Source organism: Phyllobates terribilis, unplaced genomic scaffold, assembly GCF_046119375.1.
Source record: "Phyllobates terribilis strain yellow unplaced genomic scaffold, ASM4611937v1 Scaffold_5__5_contigs__length_657084704, whole genome shotgun sequence".
Lineage (NCBI taxonomy): Eukaryota > Metazoa > Chordata > Amphibia > Anura > Dendrobatidae > Phyllobates > Phyllobates terribilis.
This window is the reverse complement of record NW_027362765.1, coordinates 555,064,003-555,083,563: the sequence shown is the minus strand read 5'-3', so window position 1 is coordinate 555,083,563 and position 19,561 is coordinate 555,064,003. Positions and strand designations below refer to the sequence as shown.

The following is a 19,561-nucleotide window of genomic DNA, read 5'->3' as shown; positions in this document are numbered from 1 at the left end:
AAGATTCATTTCTTAAATTCGCATCGTCTTTTTTCCACCAAACTTCGGAGTAGTGAGTGACGGGCACGGTGAGAGATTTCACCCAGATATTGCGGCTATGGAGAAAATATATCAAGGAAAATGGAATTCATCAATGCTTGTAGATTACTGTTGGAGAATTGTAAGAGATAATCCAATGCAGGAATTCAAGAGACAAGCAAAAAAGAGTTGACACTGAATGAGGACCTAATTTTGCAGAGCAATTTCTGTAACTGTTTATAATTCGCAATAGCGTTTAGACATTAGACATGTTTTAGTTATTTGAATTGTTGCCAAGTTTCCTCTAAGTAAATTTCAGAAAATTGGCATAACAAAATATTCTGCATCTTTATATTTGCAAAAATAATAATGTTTCAAAGTACTGAAACTTTTATGTATGAATTATATGTAGCAGTAAAAGGAAAAAAAATCTTTGAAATAATAGAAACAAGAGCCAACTAAAAATCTTCATTGTCAAATTTGAATTCAAGAGGTCAAAATCCTTAAGAAATGTCTCAGTTCATAACTGAACCGGACAACTTTTGAAAATATGTGGAATTTAATTTAAATTAGGTTACTTGCATTTTACTATTGCGTTTATGTGTTTTTTTAACATGCGTTTTATCGCGTATTTTTAATATTTTTGCTGTGTCATGTTTTAAATAAAGCCGCTTCGTTATTGATACTTGACTTTGACAAAACCTTATCAGACATGGAAAAGCACTAAAAAAGAATGTGTGCTTTTACCTGTGCATTTTCCACATCTAATGCAAGTCTAGGGGAAAAATCCGCACCGAAAACTCAGCGTACTCACAAGAGAAATTGACATGCTGTGGATTGGAAACGAGCATCACAAATCCGTCTACGCTGAGCAAGAAAAAAACTTTCTAGAGATCCCATCCACTTTGCTGAAACTGTAAGGCGCAGCGTCAAAAACACACCAAAAGTTCATTATGGGAACATAGAGTAAGGGTGATGATACTTGGCATTGTTCCAAAATACCTTATATATAGTACAACTGTCATAATATCTGAAAAATTTGCTGAAAAGTCTGATCAAGGCAATAGATAGCTCACAAATACAGTGGTTCAACTAGGCAGGTAGCCGGCCACTCCTGAGATTGAGCAATCTGACCTAAGTGATTGATATTTCAGGCTATATGTATCTACTGGTAATTAAAACTTATAGTGACTGCTGTGTAGATGATTATATAACCAAAAATATGTGGTGATTCTAATCTGTCCTGTTCTATGCAATGTAGTAGAATAAGAGATACAATGAGGCTACTGAGCTCTATCAGCAAACAAAATCGTAGCTGACCTGCATGGCTTTTAGCTGGTGGTTGTGATTATACAGGGTGATATCGGATGTACTCTTCCTCAATAACCCGGCCTCTGAGAACAAAAGATCCAGACCATAGGTGGACATGGTTTCATTTGTGGCTGGAAAAAAATAATATAAAAGGAAAATAAATGAATGCTAGAGAACAAGGAAAGAAAAATAAAGGAATAATACAGGAATAAATAAATAGACAGATATCAGACTATGGATGTTTGGCCTTTACAGAATCTATCATTAAACCAGCATTTTGGTGTGAATTGTACCTTATATGCTGTAACTAGCTGCTACTTTTGAAATCTTCACCATGCGTATATATCCATGTGGATTTTTTTTTGCTATATCTGGACAGGATTTTGAAAATGCCATCCTCGTGCGATACAAGGCAAATTGCTGAATGAGAGCCATTCCACCTCGTCCTGACATACCCTTACACTGGCATTTATCATTACTATTCTAGATCCTCTGTTATGATGGTATTTTCATTATGTAAAGCTACCCGTGAAGTGAGAAACATTCCTACTGCAATCATGAATTATGATGGTGAAATAGGGGCTTAGAATTCAGAGAGGACTGAAGAAGGGACTTTAACTACCTTGCCTTTCTCTGGTACATTGCCAGAAGATGAGCAGAGATTTACAATACACCAAAGATGACTTTACCATACAGAGGTAACAATCCCCGATGAGCATGGATGCATTGCCACTATGCCTAGCGCAGCTTTTCTAGAAATCCAATTCAGAACTACACATGATAAATGGGTGATTCGTACCAAATGCCAAACTTGTCTCCAATTGTTGTGCAACAAAATACTTACCAGATAAATGTCCAGAAAACACAGTGGATCTGCCGGCTCGTAACATGCTCCAGTAGCCATTCAGATATCTATCTTTAAAAGGGATCTTCATAGTCTTCCTAGATAACAAATGAGAATATCCATTGGATGTGTTACATAAATGATGCTAAGTGATAGCAGCCTACAACATGTTCTGCGCTTCAGCTCTAGATCTTTATCACTATTTTCACTTATTTCTGATCTTTCTAGTCCAAAATTACAACTACATAACAGTTCCTGAACAATCCTGACTATTCTCAGCCTACATTATAGTCCATAGTAAGGTGAGATTTACATTAACTGATGATGGAGTCTGAGCTTGTGGTGAAGTTTGGAGAGGAGAAGCTTAGAAGATTCGTTGTCCATAAATTCCAGAGCCTTTAAGATGCTGCTTAGGTCCTCCATAGAAATATCTACAGACAGGAGAGTCTCCGCCGCCAAAAGCCGGCTTTTCTTATCATACTCTTGATGCGTTTGATGGAGGATTTGTCTTAAGGTGTCCTTCACTTCCTATAATCAAAAGATTCATTATGGCATGCATAAAAACATCATGTACTATACTGCCAGCAAAGTGTCCTTCACAATGCACGGCTGAACGAGCAAGGAATTTTACATAATAATTTAATATTCTTTTGTATAAATATGCAACAGGCAGTTGAGGCTTAGAGCCAGGCATTTATTTTATGATTTGCTTTTCTAATGTAAATGTATTCATAACTTTAAACTACGCTCATTATATATACTGTATATAGCTTTGTCTGTCTTCTGAGCCTTCATTTCCATATTATGTATGGTGGTATTGTTATTGACTATGTGTGAGATTGATACCTAGGATATGTGAAGTGCTGTATTCTTCGCTTTGTGTGATGATGGAAGCAATGTAGTATCATTATTTAGGTAATTATATGTAAGGATTATTTGACCATCTATAGCACTGTAGTTGGGACAATATACTATATGTTACTTAAAGGGATTATCTGGAGTCTAAGAATTGACAGACAGGGAGTTGCCAACTGCCTGCTTGTTCTGCCTGGCACTGGCTTAGAGCAATCATAAACCACTCCTGCAGTGTCACATCAACAGAGCAGCTGCTTCTCTTCCACTCTGCTTGGTTGATGGGGTGTGGCTACCGAAGTTATTCTGATTGACAACTGGCTCCCCGCAGTTAGCTAGCAGGGAGCCGGCTGTCAATCATCATGACATAGGCAGTCTCGCCCGGTCAACAGAACAGATCGGAAGATAAGCCACCGCTCTGTCACAAAATCTCCAGCAGGAGCAGTTTGTGACTACTCGGAGTTGGCAGAGATTGGCGTCGAGCACAATAGGCAAATAGTTAGGAAAACTATCCCGGATAAATTCTTTAATTGTGGCAACAGCGTATATGGCGCTTAGAATTTGGCACAGAATGATTATTTTTACACGGCATAACTGTACACAAATGGGGAATACCATCAACAGAAGGTAATAAATAAGACACCACCTAATGTGTTGCTACAAAAATTGAAAGTTACAATTCGCAAGTTATAAACACCAAGTCCTATATAGAATGACTGGAGTGTTGAAGTGCATGTGGGTGGATCCTCACCAATCAGAAAAAGAGCATCTATCCTGTGGATTGGTGATCACTTTCATTGTTTTACATTTTCCTTTAAAGTAGTCTTTTTTTCTACCAAAGCTTGTGCCTTGTACCATTATTAACATAGTGGGACTATAGACCTAAACCATACATATGTTTTTTATTTTATTTTTTTATACTTTTGTGAACTATGGAACAAAATAGTTTTCTACATTTAGTAGTCTCGTTGCACGTGATTAATTTTGGACAATTATTTTTCTTAAGTGCTCATATATATGGCAGTGTTGTTTTCAGATTCCCTGTTGCCCCTGTTTCATATTACAGGCCTATTGAGGTTTTCTGTGCTGTATAATGGCATTAGTGATAAGTGAAAGTACTCGTTTAACCCTTTCGCCAAGCACGCTCGGGTGCTTCCCAAGTATCTTCGGCGTGCTCGTATATTAAGTATAAGTCCCTGCGTCTGCATGATTTATGGCTGTTAGTCAGCCTCAACACATGCAGAGACTGCTTGTTTGTTAGGAAATCCTCACATGTGTTGAGGCTGACTAACATTCATAAATCATGTAGACGCAGGGTCTCGAACTTAATATACGAGCACGCCGAAGATACTTGGTAAGCATCTGAGCGTGCACGGCGAAAGGGTTAAACGAGCACGCTCGCTCATCACTAAATGGCATCTCTACAAGCCATCTAATTCTTTTACAGAAGCCATTTTTTAGGGAATTTGCACACGTTGATGCATTTTTATTTGTATTTTTTTCCCATTCATTTGAATAAATGAAAAACGCTACAAAAATGCTGAAAGAATTGACAGGCTGCAGATTTTAAAAAATGTTTTGAACGTTCAAATCCACAAGCAAAAAAAAAGCAGCACACATATGAGAGTTCAGAAAAAATACAGTAAAAACACAGAGTGTGAACAAGCCCTTAGAGGAGAATGCGTCAGAAACCATACTTTGAGGATACATGAAGGTATAACATGTGACTCTCTAATTTTACGGGTTTTGTGAGGCCTAAAATTGTATTATGAAATCAGCAAATGAATGAGCCATGGTTTTGTAAGACATCCCTTGTGTATTGAACATAGCCCAGTTGTGGATGTTTCAAGAATCAATATAGCATTTCCAAAAAAGTGAATGTTGTTGAAAAAGACTTTTAGAATACACTATTTGTTCTTAGAATGCTAACAGTCATTTTTACAACATTCACTTTTTTGGAAACGCTATATTGATGATGTGTTTTGCATTTAGGGGGCCCATTTGAGTCTCTCCTACAATTCTTAGATTCGCTCAACTTAGCTTGGCCTGGACTGGGTTTTACTATGCACATGGACCAACACAAATTCAATTTCCTGAATACAGGTCTAGCACACTCACTACTGACTTATATGTGAAAAACACGGATTGGAACAACCTTTTGAGATATGACAGTTTTCATCCCTCACCTATGAAAAGGTCCCTGCCTGTGTCACAATATCAGCGAGTAAGGAGGATTGTGTCCGATGAATCTACCTGTCACTCACAACTCCATGAGATGAGCTCCTAATTCAAAGTGAGGGGGAATCCCCCTGGAGTCCTGCATCAAGCACAAGATACCATATCAGTTTCAACCAGACAAAACTCAGAACGCATTCCCTTCGTGCATACCCTTCACCCCAGTGCCTATAGAATCGACAGATCAATCCGCAAACACTGGCACATTATTAAGACTGTCTATCCAAACATTAGAGAGTTCCACATGCTGTTTTTGTCCTGTTTAGACGTCCTCCAAATCACAAGGACAAACTGGTTAAAGCTGACATTGGCCAATCCCCTAATATTCCGCGGCAAAGATTTCTTGCCATACCTAAATATGGCACCTTCCCATGTCTTCACTGTTCTCAGTGCAATAACATTCTCAAGGGAGACATCATCCATCATCCATATTCGGACAAACGTTATCCAGTTAAGGCGCTTCTTCACCTGTGACTCTACCAATGTTATCGACCTTATCAAATGCCCATGCAATCTCTTGTACGCTGGGGAGACCACCCAGCATATAAGAGACCGTATCTCCAAGCACAAGTCCACAATTCGGTGTAAGAACCTGATGATGCCAGTCCCACAACATCTTCATAATGCGGGTCACACAGTCGCCCAATTAAAATATCAGGTCATTGAGCAGATTAACCAGCCGAGACAGAGAGGTGACGTCCATTTGACTTTAAACAAACGGGAGGCTTATTGAATACATGAACTCCAAGCACTAACACCAAGGGGTCTGAATAGGGACTATGATCTACAAGCGTTTCTGTGATTAATTCTTTTAAGCATATCCTCCTTATATTACCACTATGCAAACATGGTGTCTTGTGATGCTCCCCTATGGGTTTTCCTTTTTTCCTTTTCTTTTAGTCCCCTCTGTGTACTATGGAAGAACTTCCATGTTTTTGTGCTATGAATCTATTATTATGTTTCTTTTATGCTACCAATGACAGGAGACATTTAGCCTGTTACAACAGTTTGAACTTTTGAGCCATTTTGCTGTAATCGGGATGGATGAGACCATCCAATGAGTTTGTGAGTACGAGTGACAGGTTACGTTCCGAATCTGTTAACTCATGTTCCCTTTGGGGCTGGGTATGTGTATCTTGTACTGTTAATCATTGCTAGACAGTATCTAATATGATTTTCTCTTTTTTAGAATCTTAACCCATGATGTCCCTGGTCTTTCTGTGGTTGAATGTGAGCACCATCCGTGGACAAGTGACACCCATTTGCACGGTGATTCTATGCATAAGATATTGGGAGAGTTTAGCATTACCGCACCGTTACTATGACTCTACTTACATCGATTCACCTTGTTCTCCTACATGTGTTTCCTTGATTTTTTGGTTTTTCTCTTTCTTGCCCTAAGAGATTGATTACAATAATACCACATGATGCTGTATTGGGAATTCCTCTTTCTGCTAGGTACTGACAGTACTATATAGATGTATCTATATGCTTTTTGATTGAATTGTATTTAATAACATATATGTATAGTGTATATTTTCTGTTTTTCTACTGTTGTACAGAAGGTCTTGTATTGACCGAAACGTCTATTTATTTTTCTGGATTTTTCTACAATTAATAAATATTCCTGTTGAATATTGGCACCAAACGAGTGCCAAGTGTTTTTGCAGTATAACTGGGGGAGCCAGCTGTCAATCAGAATGACGTCAGCGGTCAAGCCCCTGGAAGAAGGAGCGCTGCTCTGTTAATGTGGAGCAGCTGAATCGCCGTCAGTAGCAGTCAGTGACCGCTCTGAGCCTGTGCCGGGTACAACAGGCAGGTAGTTGCCTCTGCTTATTTTTTTTTACTATGGGTCTAAAAATGATCAGGCATGGTTGTTTTTAGACTCATAGTAAAAAAATAAATAAATTGGTCTTGGAGAACCTTTTTATTATCTGTACGTTTTTTAAAGTTCTCCATTTCCGGCTAATAAAGGGGAACATAACTGTTTACTCCCTGCAGCTGAAAACTATACAAACCTAAAACTTCACAAGGAAAACTACAAATCAAAACAAGAACAGAACTCTCTTTTGTCGTGAGAGTTTTCCACAACATAAAATAGATTTCACGCTGCTGATTGTACACGAACTATGAAGAGTAAAAAGTGTTAGGTCTTTATGGGTTGTCGGCCTCCTGTTTCTCCAATCCACTGACAAACAATCCTTGAACATTACATAATTTTAAAGATGTCAGAAGAAAAATATTCCACTTTCTTGATATTATCAATTGTACTATAAGTTCTGCTAGACAGATTTATGCCCTTGATTGACAGATTCACTCTAAATCTACCTTGAGGGGTTCAAAGTTCTCAATAGCTATTCTCTGCAGTAGAGCCAGCATGGCAAGAAATAACAAGAAAAGATAATTCTTAATACAAACCAGAACAATCTAAACTAATACAGTTAAAAAAACATCAACCGTATACCTGTGTAGATAGGATCTCTGCTGGGAAGCCTTGCAGAGAGGATAGTGCTGTGCTGCACACGACTCCTGTGTGCTCGGCTGCATACTGAAGTAGAATGGGGATGGTTTCAGGGAGCTGAGCATTCTTCAAAGACAGAAGGTATATTTTCATCTCCGTTTCATCTTCTGCATTATTCAGTCCTTCCAGAAGTGTGGCCTTTGCAAGTTCAACATCCTGCAAAAGTAAAGAGATGAAATAACAATATGGATCTGTCCGAGGAAAATATTACTGATTACATTTATAAATATTCTTTTCTTTTTACATTTAAGTAATGCAAAATGAAGGGACTCAGTCTCTTGTCATGCATGTATACAGAGTAGTGTCTAAGGAGGTAGCAGATCTTTCCTTTAAAGGGAATACGTCTCCAGTTTGTTTCGTTGTAATCTGAGAGCACCATGATGTAATGGAAGAAAGCCTGATTACAGCGATGTGTCACTTACTAGGCTGTCTTTTGCCATTTCAATACAATCAGTGTCTTATCAGCAGAAGATTATCACTACAGGACAACTGACCTCCTGCCTCCTAGTACAACCACACCCGCAGAACTGATTGGCAGATCTCTGTCACTATACAATGTACACAGAAAGCTGGGCTGTGGACTGAGTTTGGGTACTTTCATACCTGTTTTCCGTCCAAACCCCCTGACATTCAGGCATAGGCTCCGACGGGGTCATAGACTGTAATGGTGCCGCGGGAGCAAACGTGTGCTCTGTCTTACATTTCTTTCAGGAGTGGAGTCTACTGCGTCTGAGTGTCTGCCTCCAGTAGACGTACACTCCCAAAAATGATGCACGACAGAGCACATATTCGCTTTGTCAGCACCATTACATTCTATGGCCCCATCAGCGCATATGTAGCACCCTGAGGATTCGGCTGCTACAGGGGTATTGCACCTCACTCCAGAGGTGTGGTATTCCACTCCCGGGTAAGGATGGAGTGTGGGACTGAGCTCAGTAGGCTGCATGCACTACATACATCCCATTTCCGGGGGACAGAACTACGGTACTCCCACCAGTATATGTGCAGGTACGACAGCGTCTGTCCCTGGCTGGAGTGGGAGGGGGGTGGAACATCCCAGTAGTGTAGGGGCAGATAGGGGGAGTAGTCTGGGTAAAGCTAGGAGCTCATTGGGTGCTAGTCACCTGGGCTCACACATAGAGGGAGTATATATGGTGGGCACCATCTTAGGACAGGGTCTTTTTAGCCTGAGGAGCAGAGCAGAGGAGCTCAGCCAGGAGGGCTGACAGGGAGCTGTGGCTCCGGCTGGGCCCAGCTCCAGAGCCAAGCCTGCAGAGGGAGAGAGGAGAAAAGAAGGACCCAGAGAGAAAGACAAGAAGGGAACCCCAAGACCCCAGAATAAAGACAAAAGGGTGAAGGGTTGGCGGACAAGGGTACCGGATCCCAAGCTGGCAGAGGCCAAAACAAACCTTAGCCAGGAACCGGAGGTCGTGGGCAGGATCTGCCACGACCCTCACCAAATCCACCAGAATGGCACACCGAGCATAGGGTCAGGGAAGCCAGGGAAGGTTCAACCAACAAGAGACCCGAGGGAGCCGGACACAGGTGGATCCCTGGTGGGAACGGCCAGAGAGAGAGAGAGAGTCAGAAGGGAGCTCAGGACCACGCTCCGGAATCGCCTGGGGGTTAGCCGAGTCCAGGACCTGGTGGACGCAGCACGGCTCGGGTGGTCACTCAAGGCCAGAGTGACCAAAAGAACACCAGTAAGTAAAAACCCTGAACTGCATCTCCTGACTCTGAGTCTTCTTTCTGCATCATCACAACCCCCATCATCCACACCTGCTGCCCTGAGGCCATACCCCTCCCGTTGGGGGTTATACCATCACTGCTGCACATATACCACCGGCCTCAGCGGACTGCTCTGCAGCGGCGGCGTCAAAGCCGCACTCAACGGGTGGCGTAGTCGACAATCAAGTTAACATCTACTGCCATAGACTGCCACTTAGTTTGACACCCTGGGCACGGACCGGGTCACCGCCACAAGGACTACTACCCCTATCCAGATCCGGCTCCGGGTATCCCTTGCACATGGCCCAGGGGGTGCGTCACATACACCCGAATCCTGTTTTGCAGGGGGTTCAGATGAAAGCCCCGGTGGGACCACTGAACAGGTGCCTGAATGCAGTGGGAAAGCATCCTTATACACAGCTCTGCTAAATCTACAACAGAGAAAACTGTTGCACCTATTAAGCTGAGTGGTACATTGCTGGAATCAGGGTCTCTGTCCCTACATCATACTGCTGTCAGATTATATAGCAAAAACCTGCTGACAGATTCCCTTTAACAAAGGGCTTTATATTTGTAAGCACCTAGAAGCACAATAACCTTTATGATTACCGTCACTTTGAGAGGCATACCGTGCTTGGTGGTTACATGTATTTTTGGTGGGAAATCAAATAAAATTTTGAAAACCATTATCTGTATTTTGGACTGTGAAAAGCACAAATGACTCAAATGGTAAGGTTGCACCCAAGATGGCTGACAGCGCTTGTCAAGCATTCAGTGTGAGTCTCTAGGAATTTACCCCCTGCTCTAATCCGTCTTTACGCTACTTGTCGGGCAGCACAAACCACTTGTCTAAGATGGCCCCAACGCCCCCATAATACCTGCAACAGCTAATCCACTAACCTTCATGGAATTACTTTCTGACCATCCCCTGCTAAATTGGTAAGTGCAGACTAATTACCAGATGTACGAGATGGTGAAGATTGTGCGAGTCCAAGTTGGTCGAGTGTTCACGTATACGGGGGAGTTGCAATCGGCCAAAAGAATGCAAAGCAGACTCCTGGCTAAAACAGAGAATAATTTATCTTCAGACACACAAGCCCAATATGTTCTTACTAGATCCACAGGTCCCTGTAATGGTTGGCACGGTCTTTCTCATTGCAGCTTTTCCAGACTCCAACTATGCAAAGCTTCTTGTAGTCTCTCATCTATCAGCTCCCTGACTTATTCTTTGGTTGTTGGACTCGAAACTGTCCTCTACTCATGCCGGTTTCCCTTGCTGACTGGTACCTGGTCTTCCTCCGAGCTGGTGTCATGCAAACATTACTTATTCTCACAATACAACATAACAGCACAAGAAAAAGTAAATTAATATTTCTTAAAAGGAAATCTGTCACCAGATTTTTGCCATCTCATCTGAGAGCAGCAAGATGTAGAGACAGAGACCCTGGTTCCAGCGATGTGTCACTTACTGGGCTGCTTGTTGTAGTTTTTATAAAAATCAGTTTTCTCTGCTGCAGATCTAGCAGTTCTTGGAATGCTGAGCTCTGTGTAACTCCACCCACACCACTGATTGGCAGCTTTCTCTGTACACTGTGCATATGTGCATAGGCAGAAAGCTGCCAATCAGTGTGTGTGTGTGGGGGGGGGTCATATAGAGCTCATGAATATGGAGAACTACATGGCAACAGGTTTACTATTCCTGTACTGATAACCTCCTGCTGTTAAAATATTGATTTTATCAAAACTACAGCAAGCAGCTCTGTAAGAATCAGAGTTTCTGTCTCTACATTATGCTGTGCTCAGGTTAGGTGGCAAAAGCCAGCTGACAGATTCCCTTTAAAAGGCACCTATGGTTCACCGTATTTAAGGGGGCAAATGTAAGTTACCTATGATTAGACCCCCTTACAAGTGTCTGCCAATGGCAAGTATATATATAGCGTAAAAGCAAGACAGGATCGAAGGGGCTTTCCACTTTCAGAAAAGTGGACTCTAAATGTTTCCTGTGATGTAGCATAACAAAATTAGATAGTAATCACCCTCCCTGGGTCCAGCCCTTGCTCTCCCCCACTGCTCCGGTCTCAGTGTTTTGGCTGTAGTGAAGATATCACATTGGTGGAGAGTGAGTACTATCTGATTTTGATATGTTACATGACGTGAAACGTTTGCAGAAAAGCATGCTAGTGCTCCAACTAACCTATCCAAATGCACAGCTCCTTAGCATGGATGTGCTTTACCAGCAGAGAACCAGTTTAAGTGCAATTGGATAGTTTTCAGTCCAACGAAAACAGAAAGTCAAGACTTTAATGGGCAAAAGAATGTGACTACTGAGTGGTGGGACACATTACCTGGTCAGATTTCTGTTACACCAGGTGGATGCATGGTCAGCATGTGATACAAGTAGCATGAATCAATGAACTTTATCGGTCAGGTGTCAGCATTCTAAGCGGTGGAGGTGGAATAATGGTGTGGAGGATGTTTTCTTGGCACACGTCGCTAGGTCCATGGAATGCTTCAGTTGGATGTTTTGACATTCAGGTTTACCAAATGTAATGCAGCAGCTTGCTAGCATTACTGTAAATGGTCCAGGATGTGTTTACCGGACCATGTACCTTCCCCTTTAACTGACTGGTCACATGACTGTGACATCACACAGGTCCTGTATGCAGAGTAAAGCTCTGTACACATGACTGGGACAGCACACAGGACCTATACACACAGCTGACTGATCACATGACTGTGACATCAGCAAGGTCCTGTCAGTATGTGGCTGTCTGTGCACAGCATATATAAACCCTGCTTAATTTGAGACAGGTGTGTTCGGTGTGAGGCGTGAGGCCTGTGCTCCGTGTGTGTGGGACACCGTTTGTGAGAGGCCTAGTGAGGCCGAGAGTGAAGCTTGGCAGCCTGAAAGGCCGAGCCCAGATCCTGTGCGTGGATGCCAGTGGCCTTTGAGGGAGAGCCGGCTTGTTGAGGAACCCTGAAAGGCGCAGGCTGGATGTCAAGTGTGGAAGACATACCAGTAGCCTAAGAGGGGACGACAGCTATAGACCCCTACCTGGGAAGCCACCAAGCCACAGTGGTGGCAAGCGTAATGGACTGCATCAGCTAAACCCGGCAAAGGTAATACCCTGTGCTATATGGACATTGTGATATGAACATTGCTATTTTTACCTTGCCGTAAGCTGTAACCTGGAGCAAGTGGGCCGGTGTGCCACTTGGCTCATGAACATTGTGTTTATGTGTGTAAACATGCCGGTGGCGGACTAAGATGAACTGAGTGGACTTGTGGTTTATGAAGTAATAAACTGCTGAACATTGTTTATAAACGGAAAGACATTGCACGTGTGCATTGATTGTCGCAGCAAAGCGAGTATTCCCCATTATGATGACTAGTGCTGCCTTACACAAAGTATTGTGGCCAACCAGATTCATCCCTTCTAGACATGAGCAGATCGATCCATGGAGGATCGAAGTTTGAGACGAATTTCCTGAAATTTGCAGTACAACATGTGCAAAAAAATAACTTGCCTAGCACCATTTACTACATCAGTGAGTGGGCTAATGGCGTTTTGTGTGGCCAAGTGGGCTTCCCTATAATGCCCTGCCTAGACTCACAGTCTAGTTTATCAAGCATATTGTCATGCCGAGTACAATGGTGATCAGTGCACCACTAGGTCATCAGAGTTCAGCGGCTGCAGTGGAGCATTCGGGCACAGGACTGCTGATATGTACAACAGAACTGGATTCCATGTATGGATCCACTGGGTAAGCGGAGTAGACAGATCATATGTAAATTAATTTTATTACTCCCCCCATCTTTTTCTCCTCCGACATACTTTTCTGATATTGAGAATTGAAAGTTTGGTGAAGACAAGTTTGAATTTTAAACAGTCTGCTTATCTCTAACCCCTTCATAGCAGCTGTTTATTCTGTGGCAGATGGACATTTTCAGCAGGACAATGGATCATGCTACAAGGGTCATACAGTTATGGTATGGAACATGACACGGCATTTTTCTTTCTTCCCTGGATTTCAGTCCCCAAATCTTAATCCTGTAAAACATCTTTTGGATAAGAGATGCTGGTTGGGGCTGTTCAGAGCAGGTCAGTAGCTCCATCAAGTTGTGACAAGCGCCAGAATCAATCCTGTCCTCACGGGTGAGAAGTCCTCCAGAACGATCTCTATACTTAGATCAATATTACAACAAATTGCTGCTGAAGAAAGTCCAATGCCCCACTAGATCAGTACCTCTAATAAAGCAGACATTCTTGTATGTAAAATATATGTCCACGTGTTAAACTTCATTCTCGGTGCGATCATGATTACCAATATCGTTTTCTATGACTTTTTTCTACAGAGTCAGTGTGATGTTTGCCCAATGGAATATTAGAAAATACAATTAGATTAATAAATACATAGTGATTGTGACACTGTACCTCATCTTCACAAAGATTCATCCTGCACAATTTGCCAACTATTGCTCCAGTTATAATAATTCCTGTCTCCATTATGGCAGGTTCAGAAATCTTCCCTTTTAATTTTCCCTGAGAAATGAAGAAAACGATGCATTAAAAGCGATAATAAACCATGCTTAAAAATATACTGTAAGGAATTTCATAAATCTTATAAATGAATTAATTCAGTCTCGGCACGCTATTCTTTCACATATAGACTATATAACAAGGCCACATACTCTCTTCCAACAAACTTTAATTGTCTTGATGTATCTAAATTGAAAAATCACATGAATAAAAATGAACTAAAACAGACTTATGTTCTCCGTAGTTTAATTAAAACCAAAAACCTCATTTAATTTAGGTTTTTACACTAGTATATAAATTGCACTATCATGCACCATTTATATACTTGTGTATTGTTATCCCGAGGCACCAAAACCCAGTTACAACTGCTACCTCTGTAGCCCTATACAATGCCTTTGGGTTATCTCCACCCAATACCAAAAAGGATAGGACCGACCTATTGTGGTTTGTCCACATTTCTCCAAAAGTCCTTCATCTAAAGCTTCCCTGTTACTATCTAGTGTTCAGGGTGTTAATACCCTTAAGTGTTCTACTTCCATATTACTTGGTATGCCATTTGCTCCATAAAAAGTCCATGGATCATAATGATTTGAACCGTAAAAAAGTTGAAAAATTCTCCAGTTTGAAACTCTGAGTAAAAGGGATAATTCATGCCTCTATGTACATTATCATAACTTACTGTTTGCTAAAATGTATAGAAGCAAAAAAGTAATAAAAACTAGTCCAGACTAGATAGATCCCGTACCAGAACAAGGTTAAGCAGATCAACCGTAGGGTGCGGTGTAAAGGCTGCAGCATACAGAAACTTCTCATGTAGGTCAGTCTGTTTCTTTTTAGAAAAATTTAAGAAGTCAGATAAGGCGGCTAACGTGGTATGAGATTGGGCCGCTACTGCAGCATCAATGAAGAAAGGCCTGCAAAAGAATAAGTATTAATATCATCACATCTTTACTTGTAAAGAATTATATGGGGTGTCAGCAAATGAAAAGTTGTCAGATAACAGAAGAGCTAGTCATTATTTTTCAAATCTAAAATGAATATATTTGATCATGTATTTTAGTATTCAAAACTGCATTGATCGTCCTATTTAATCAGTGTCCAATACATGGTTCTAGAAGTTCTAAGCTTTATCTAAATTGTAACATTCAGATGCAGGCAAAGAGACTCCTGTAAGCGCTGCCTGCCTGGCTCACTTCTCTAATTCTGCCTCCTGCCTTCTCTGTCTCAGCTCCATGTAGCCATGATGGAAAGAGGGCTAGTTCGTCTAATAAACTTAGTCTGACAGTTGACTTCTTCATACACATTGCAGGTAAGGAAAGGTGGAGGAAGCTTCTTGCCTGTGTTGGAACCCCAAAACCCAGCAGAAGTTCAGAATTTCTGAGACAATGCAATAGACACATGATGATTCATGCGTTTTTGAAAAAAAGTACATGAAAATAAGCATACTGTATATGATAACTGCAATGAGCCGAGTACTTGTGTATCCATCACATGACCACCAAACTTCCTATGGAATGATTGTTAGAAAAACATCACCAAAAAGTGAATCAGAAAGTACTTTGGATAATTCTATCATTTTATCTATCATAGAAAATCTTTTATTTGTTAAACTTTAATGCTCTATTTACCTGTAGATCGGCTTATGATAGATGACCAGAGTCTTGCCTTAAAAAGGTTCTCTAAAAATGTAATAAAATGGTCCCCATCATATACTTCAAAAGGCAACCCATCCTAGTCATGTTTCTGGATGGGCAGCAATATGAAGAAACATAGGTCCTGAGACATGTGTCTCATTGACAGAGGAGCTGTGTCAAAAGTACACATACCAGATGTGACACTGACTTCTCATGGGCAAGCCGTGAGTCGGTGAAGTCAAGGAATCCGAAGTCATAAACCATAAGAGTACGTCATAAACAGAGGGATGAGACAAAGGTGTTGTAAGGTCACAGTTTGGGGTCAGAATTCCAAGAAGGTAGAGGATAAAGAAAAAGGGACTAGGCAAACAGATGGCCAAATGCAAATCCAAGGTGGGGTAACAAAGATCAGAATATAAGAACTCAGAGCACAGAGCAAATACACACCACTTGTGATAAGCTACAATGTTCTAATCATTTCCAGCCAGCTAAATAGCCAGGTAATCACCCAGAACAGGGGAAACCCCACAGGCCCGGCCAGATTGGACAGTTGAGCTGTCATTCACAATACTGACAGCTCATCATGACTGTAGCATCGGCGTCTCTGCCCCCTGCTAGGCAGAGACGCCGTCCCTCTCACCTTCCTGCTCCGGGCGCGGCATCCTCCAGCGCTCCTTCCCTCGCTGCTGCCGGCGCGCGCTCCTTCCCGGGCACTGTGCTTAAGGCGCGCGCGCGCTCCCCCTCTCTTAAAGGGACCACGTGCGTCGTCCTAAGGAGTCCCCGGCCAATTGCCGGAGGACCTCCCATATTTAAGGCACCTCCTCCAAAATGGAGGTGCCCGAGCAAAGTTGTTGCAAAGCATACTCACCTCTGCTTCAGCCCTCAGGTTCCATTGCCAGCCTGACTACCAGTCCTGTCTGCCTGCTTGTCTTCTCTTCAGCCCGACAGTCTGTCTCCTGCATCCGCCAGTCTGTCTATGGGCAAGTCCACCTGCGGACCAGGAGGCACCTGCCAGTTACTTGCCTGCTACCTGCCGTACCTGCTAGCCCGCTCTCCTGGGAGCGCTCACCTGCTACCCGCCTGCTAGCCTACCTGGAGGCTCCACCATCACTTGCCGTGACCACCTGCCTGCCAGCCAAGAGACTCTTACCTGCTCTGCCGTCACTTCCTGTGACCACCTGCCTGCCTGCCAAGAGACTCTTACCTGCCCTGCCGTCACTTCCCGTGACCACCTGCCTGCCAGCCAAGAGACTCTTACCTGCTCTTCCGTCACTTCCCGTGACCACCCGCCTACTCACCCAGAGACTGCTACCTACCTGTTGTGTCCACCGCCTACTCCGGTCAGTCCCAGCTATCTGACCCATGGGAGCCACCTGCTCTATTACAAGGTCATCCCCTGAATAACACCTGCCCTCGGGGTCCCTCCTTGTTCCAAGGCACAGAGGTTCCACCACCCGGCCCCGTTACAATGACCCTGCCTCAGAGTGGGCGGCTGAGCTGTCATTCACAATCCTGACAGCTCAGCACACCCCTTATCCAATAGGGTGGCTGAGCAGTCACTTACAGCGTCGTTAGGACAATGTGAGTGATGGAATTGTCACACTGAAGCTGGGGCAGAGAATTGTGTGACAGGTGAGGAAATATATCTTCTGTTCGGCTGATGGATCACAAAGGATTTTTTTCTCCAGCCTCAATCCTCCTTGTGCAGTCAGCCCAGAAGAAAGTATTTCTTCTCCTGTCATAGCTCTTCTCCAACAGCTCACCAGTACGTGTACTTATGATACAGCTCTTGTTATTGTTAGTGGATACACAACTGTTTCTTTAGACCGCAGCCAATCCTAACACGTGATTAGGAAGTGCCACTATTTTAATTAAGTGGCAGGGGTACCATTTTACGACATTCTTGGAGAAAACTTACAGTGATATTGCTGCAGAGGAGAAGTGGCATTATGGCTTCTAAAATAACTGTTGGTCACCAAAAGCCTGTACTGCAATTTTTCAGACTTTGGCACCTCTCCTTACCACCTATTTCATGTCCCCTACTGTCAGATTTAAAAGGAATGTCCAGGCTTATGATATAGATGACCCCATCCTTATGATAGAGCATCAATATTAGATCTGTGGGTGTCTGACACCCTGTACCGCCACCATTCAGCTGTTTACATAAGGCCAGAAGAGGAGATGAAAACAGTGAATAGAGCCAGAACGGCATAATTCTGTACACTGTGTTGTGGACATTGCAGACAACTGCAGCTCGGCTTCTATTCACTTTAATAGGAATTGAGCTCTATTTTACTGTTTACTTTACATCCAGCCACTGGTGGGCTGTTGGACCCAGACAGATCTGACATTAATTATTGATATCATAAGAATTATAAGCTTGGGAGAGTCCTGTCCGGTTTATAAATGGATGCATGATTTAAAGGGATTTCAACAAAAAATGAAAAGTAACACTAAACAGCTCTCAAAGGAAGGAAATGAAACATGGTCTACATTTTACAGCTTCTGGGTATAAACATCTAGAAGCTGAAAACAGCACAGATGTAAAGTAAATCTGTCACCATGTATTTGCTACTTAATGTGAGAGCAGCATAATGTAGAGACAGAGACCCTGATTCCAGCAATGTATCACTCGGCCACTTTGTGTAGTTTTGATAAAATCAGTGTTTTATCAGCAGGAGATTATCACTAGAGGACTAGTAAACCTGCTGTCATGTAGTCCTCTATATTCATGGACTCTGTAACTACGCCCCTACCACCAATTGGCAGCTTTCTGCCTATGCATAGTGTACAAAGTAGGTTGCCAATCAGTGGTGTGGGTGGAGTTATACAGAGCTCAGCATTCAGAGCACTGCTAGATCTGCAGCACAGAAAACAGTGATTTTATGAGAACTGCAGCAAGCAGCGTAGTAAGTGGTAGATTGTTGTATTCACTGTCTCTGCCCCTACATCATACTGCTTTCAGATGGGATAGCAAACCCCGGTGACAAATTCCCATTAATACTTTTTCAAACTGACTTTATGCAACAATTTTATCATTTAGGCAATCCCAAGTACATTAAACAGCATGGTCTCCACGCTGACACTCCATAACAAACTTCCAGCATAAGAGAAAGATTTGTGCTGCTTAGCTCACATAAAGCTCCATTCTGAATGGTAGGTAGCTTGGACAAATATTACACCTGTAGACGACCTCAGCTTGGTTTTTCACTATACGATTAAGCAATATTTCCATAACACCAGAAAACGGTGGTGCATGTATCTGCTAACTATAAGCATATATACTGTACTAAGTAACATATTACAAGTAACTCACACTAGATCAGAAGAAGCAGTTTGCAAGAGCTGCAGCACCTCAATCTTCTTCGCAGATCGTAACGTATTAACAGCATTCCTAAAGTATCGGATTGTTGAGATCTTGGAAAAGGTCAGCTTTTTCATTTTTCTCATGGAGGTCTTCAAGTAACTCTTAAGCTAAAACCATATAACATAGACATTCAGATGGCGATACCAGTACTGGACATTGCACAAAGAAAAAAAATTGACAAAATTATCTGTGCCATTAAATGCCAAAATATGAAATATCTCTGCCGTTGTATATATTCCACATAAGACTAAGAGTTCAGCCGCTGATGTCACTTCTGTTCCTGGGCTCAAACTGCTAACGTTTTTTTTATTTTATTTTAAATCCCATACATTTCTGTACTCATCTTTAAAACCTTGCTAATTTTGCCTTCATCCTGGCTTTGCTTTACAGTTTAAAACCTTGGGTCACTTTAAAATTGGCATATATACATAGAGTGGCTTGCAAAAGTATTCACCCCCATTGGCTTTTTACCTATTTTTGTTACAGCACAACCTGTGTTTAAATATTTTT

At 42.2% G+C, this 19,561-nt stretch overlaps 1 protein-coding gene across 3 annotated transcripts in view; it reads right to left on the bottom strand.

Moving 5' to 3' along the window:
* Positions 1-19,561, bottom strand: part of LOC141271335 (microsomal triglyceride transfer protein-like) — a 155,703-nt gene that overhangs the window by 16,469 nt on the left and 119,673 nt on the right. For all 3 annotated transcript variants that reach the window (XM_073681449.1, XM_073681448.1, XM_073681447.1), the window contains 7 exons: positions 19,001-19,158; positions 14,796-14,964; positions 13,946-14,053; positions 7,725-7,937; positions 2,487-2,701; positions 2,174-2,271; positions 1,339-1,460 (listed from right to left, as the gene is read on the bottom strand). In XM_073681449.1, coding sequence (XP_073537550.1) covers positions 1,339-1,460; positions 2,174-2,271; positions 2,487-2,701; positions 7,725-7,937; positions 13,946-14,053; positions 14,796-14,964; positions 19,001-19,158 — 1,083 coding nt within the window. The remainder of the gene's footprint in view (positions 1-1,338; positions 1,461-2,173; positions 2,272-2,486; positions 2,702-7,724; positions 7,938-13,945; positions 14,054-14,795; positions 14,965-19,000; positions 19,159-19,561) is intronic.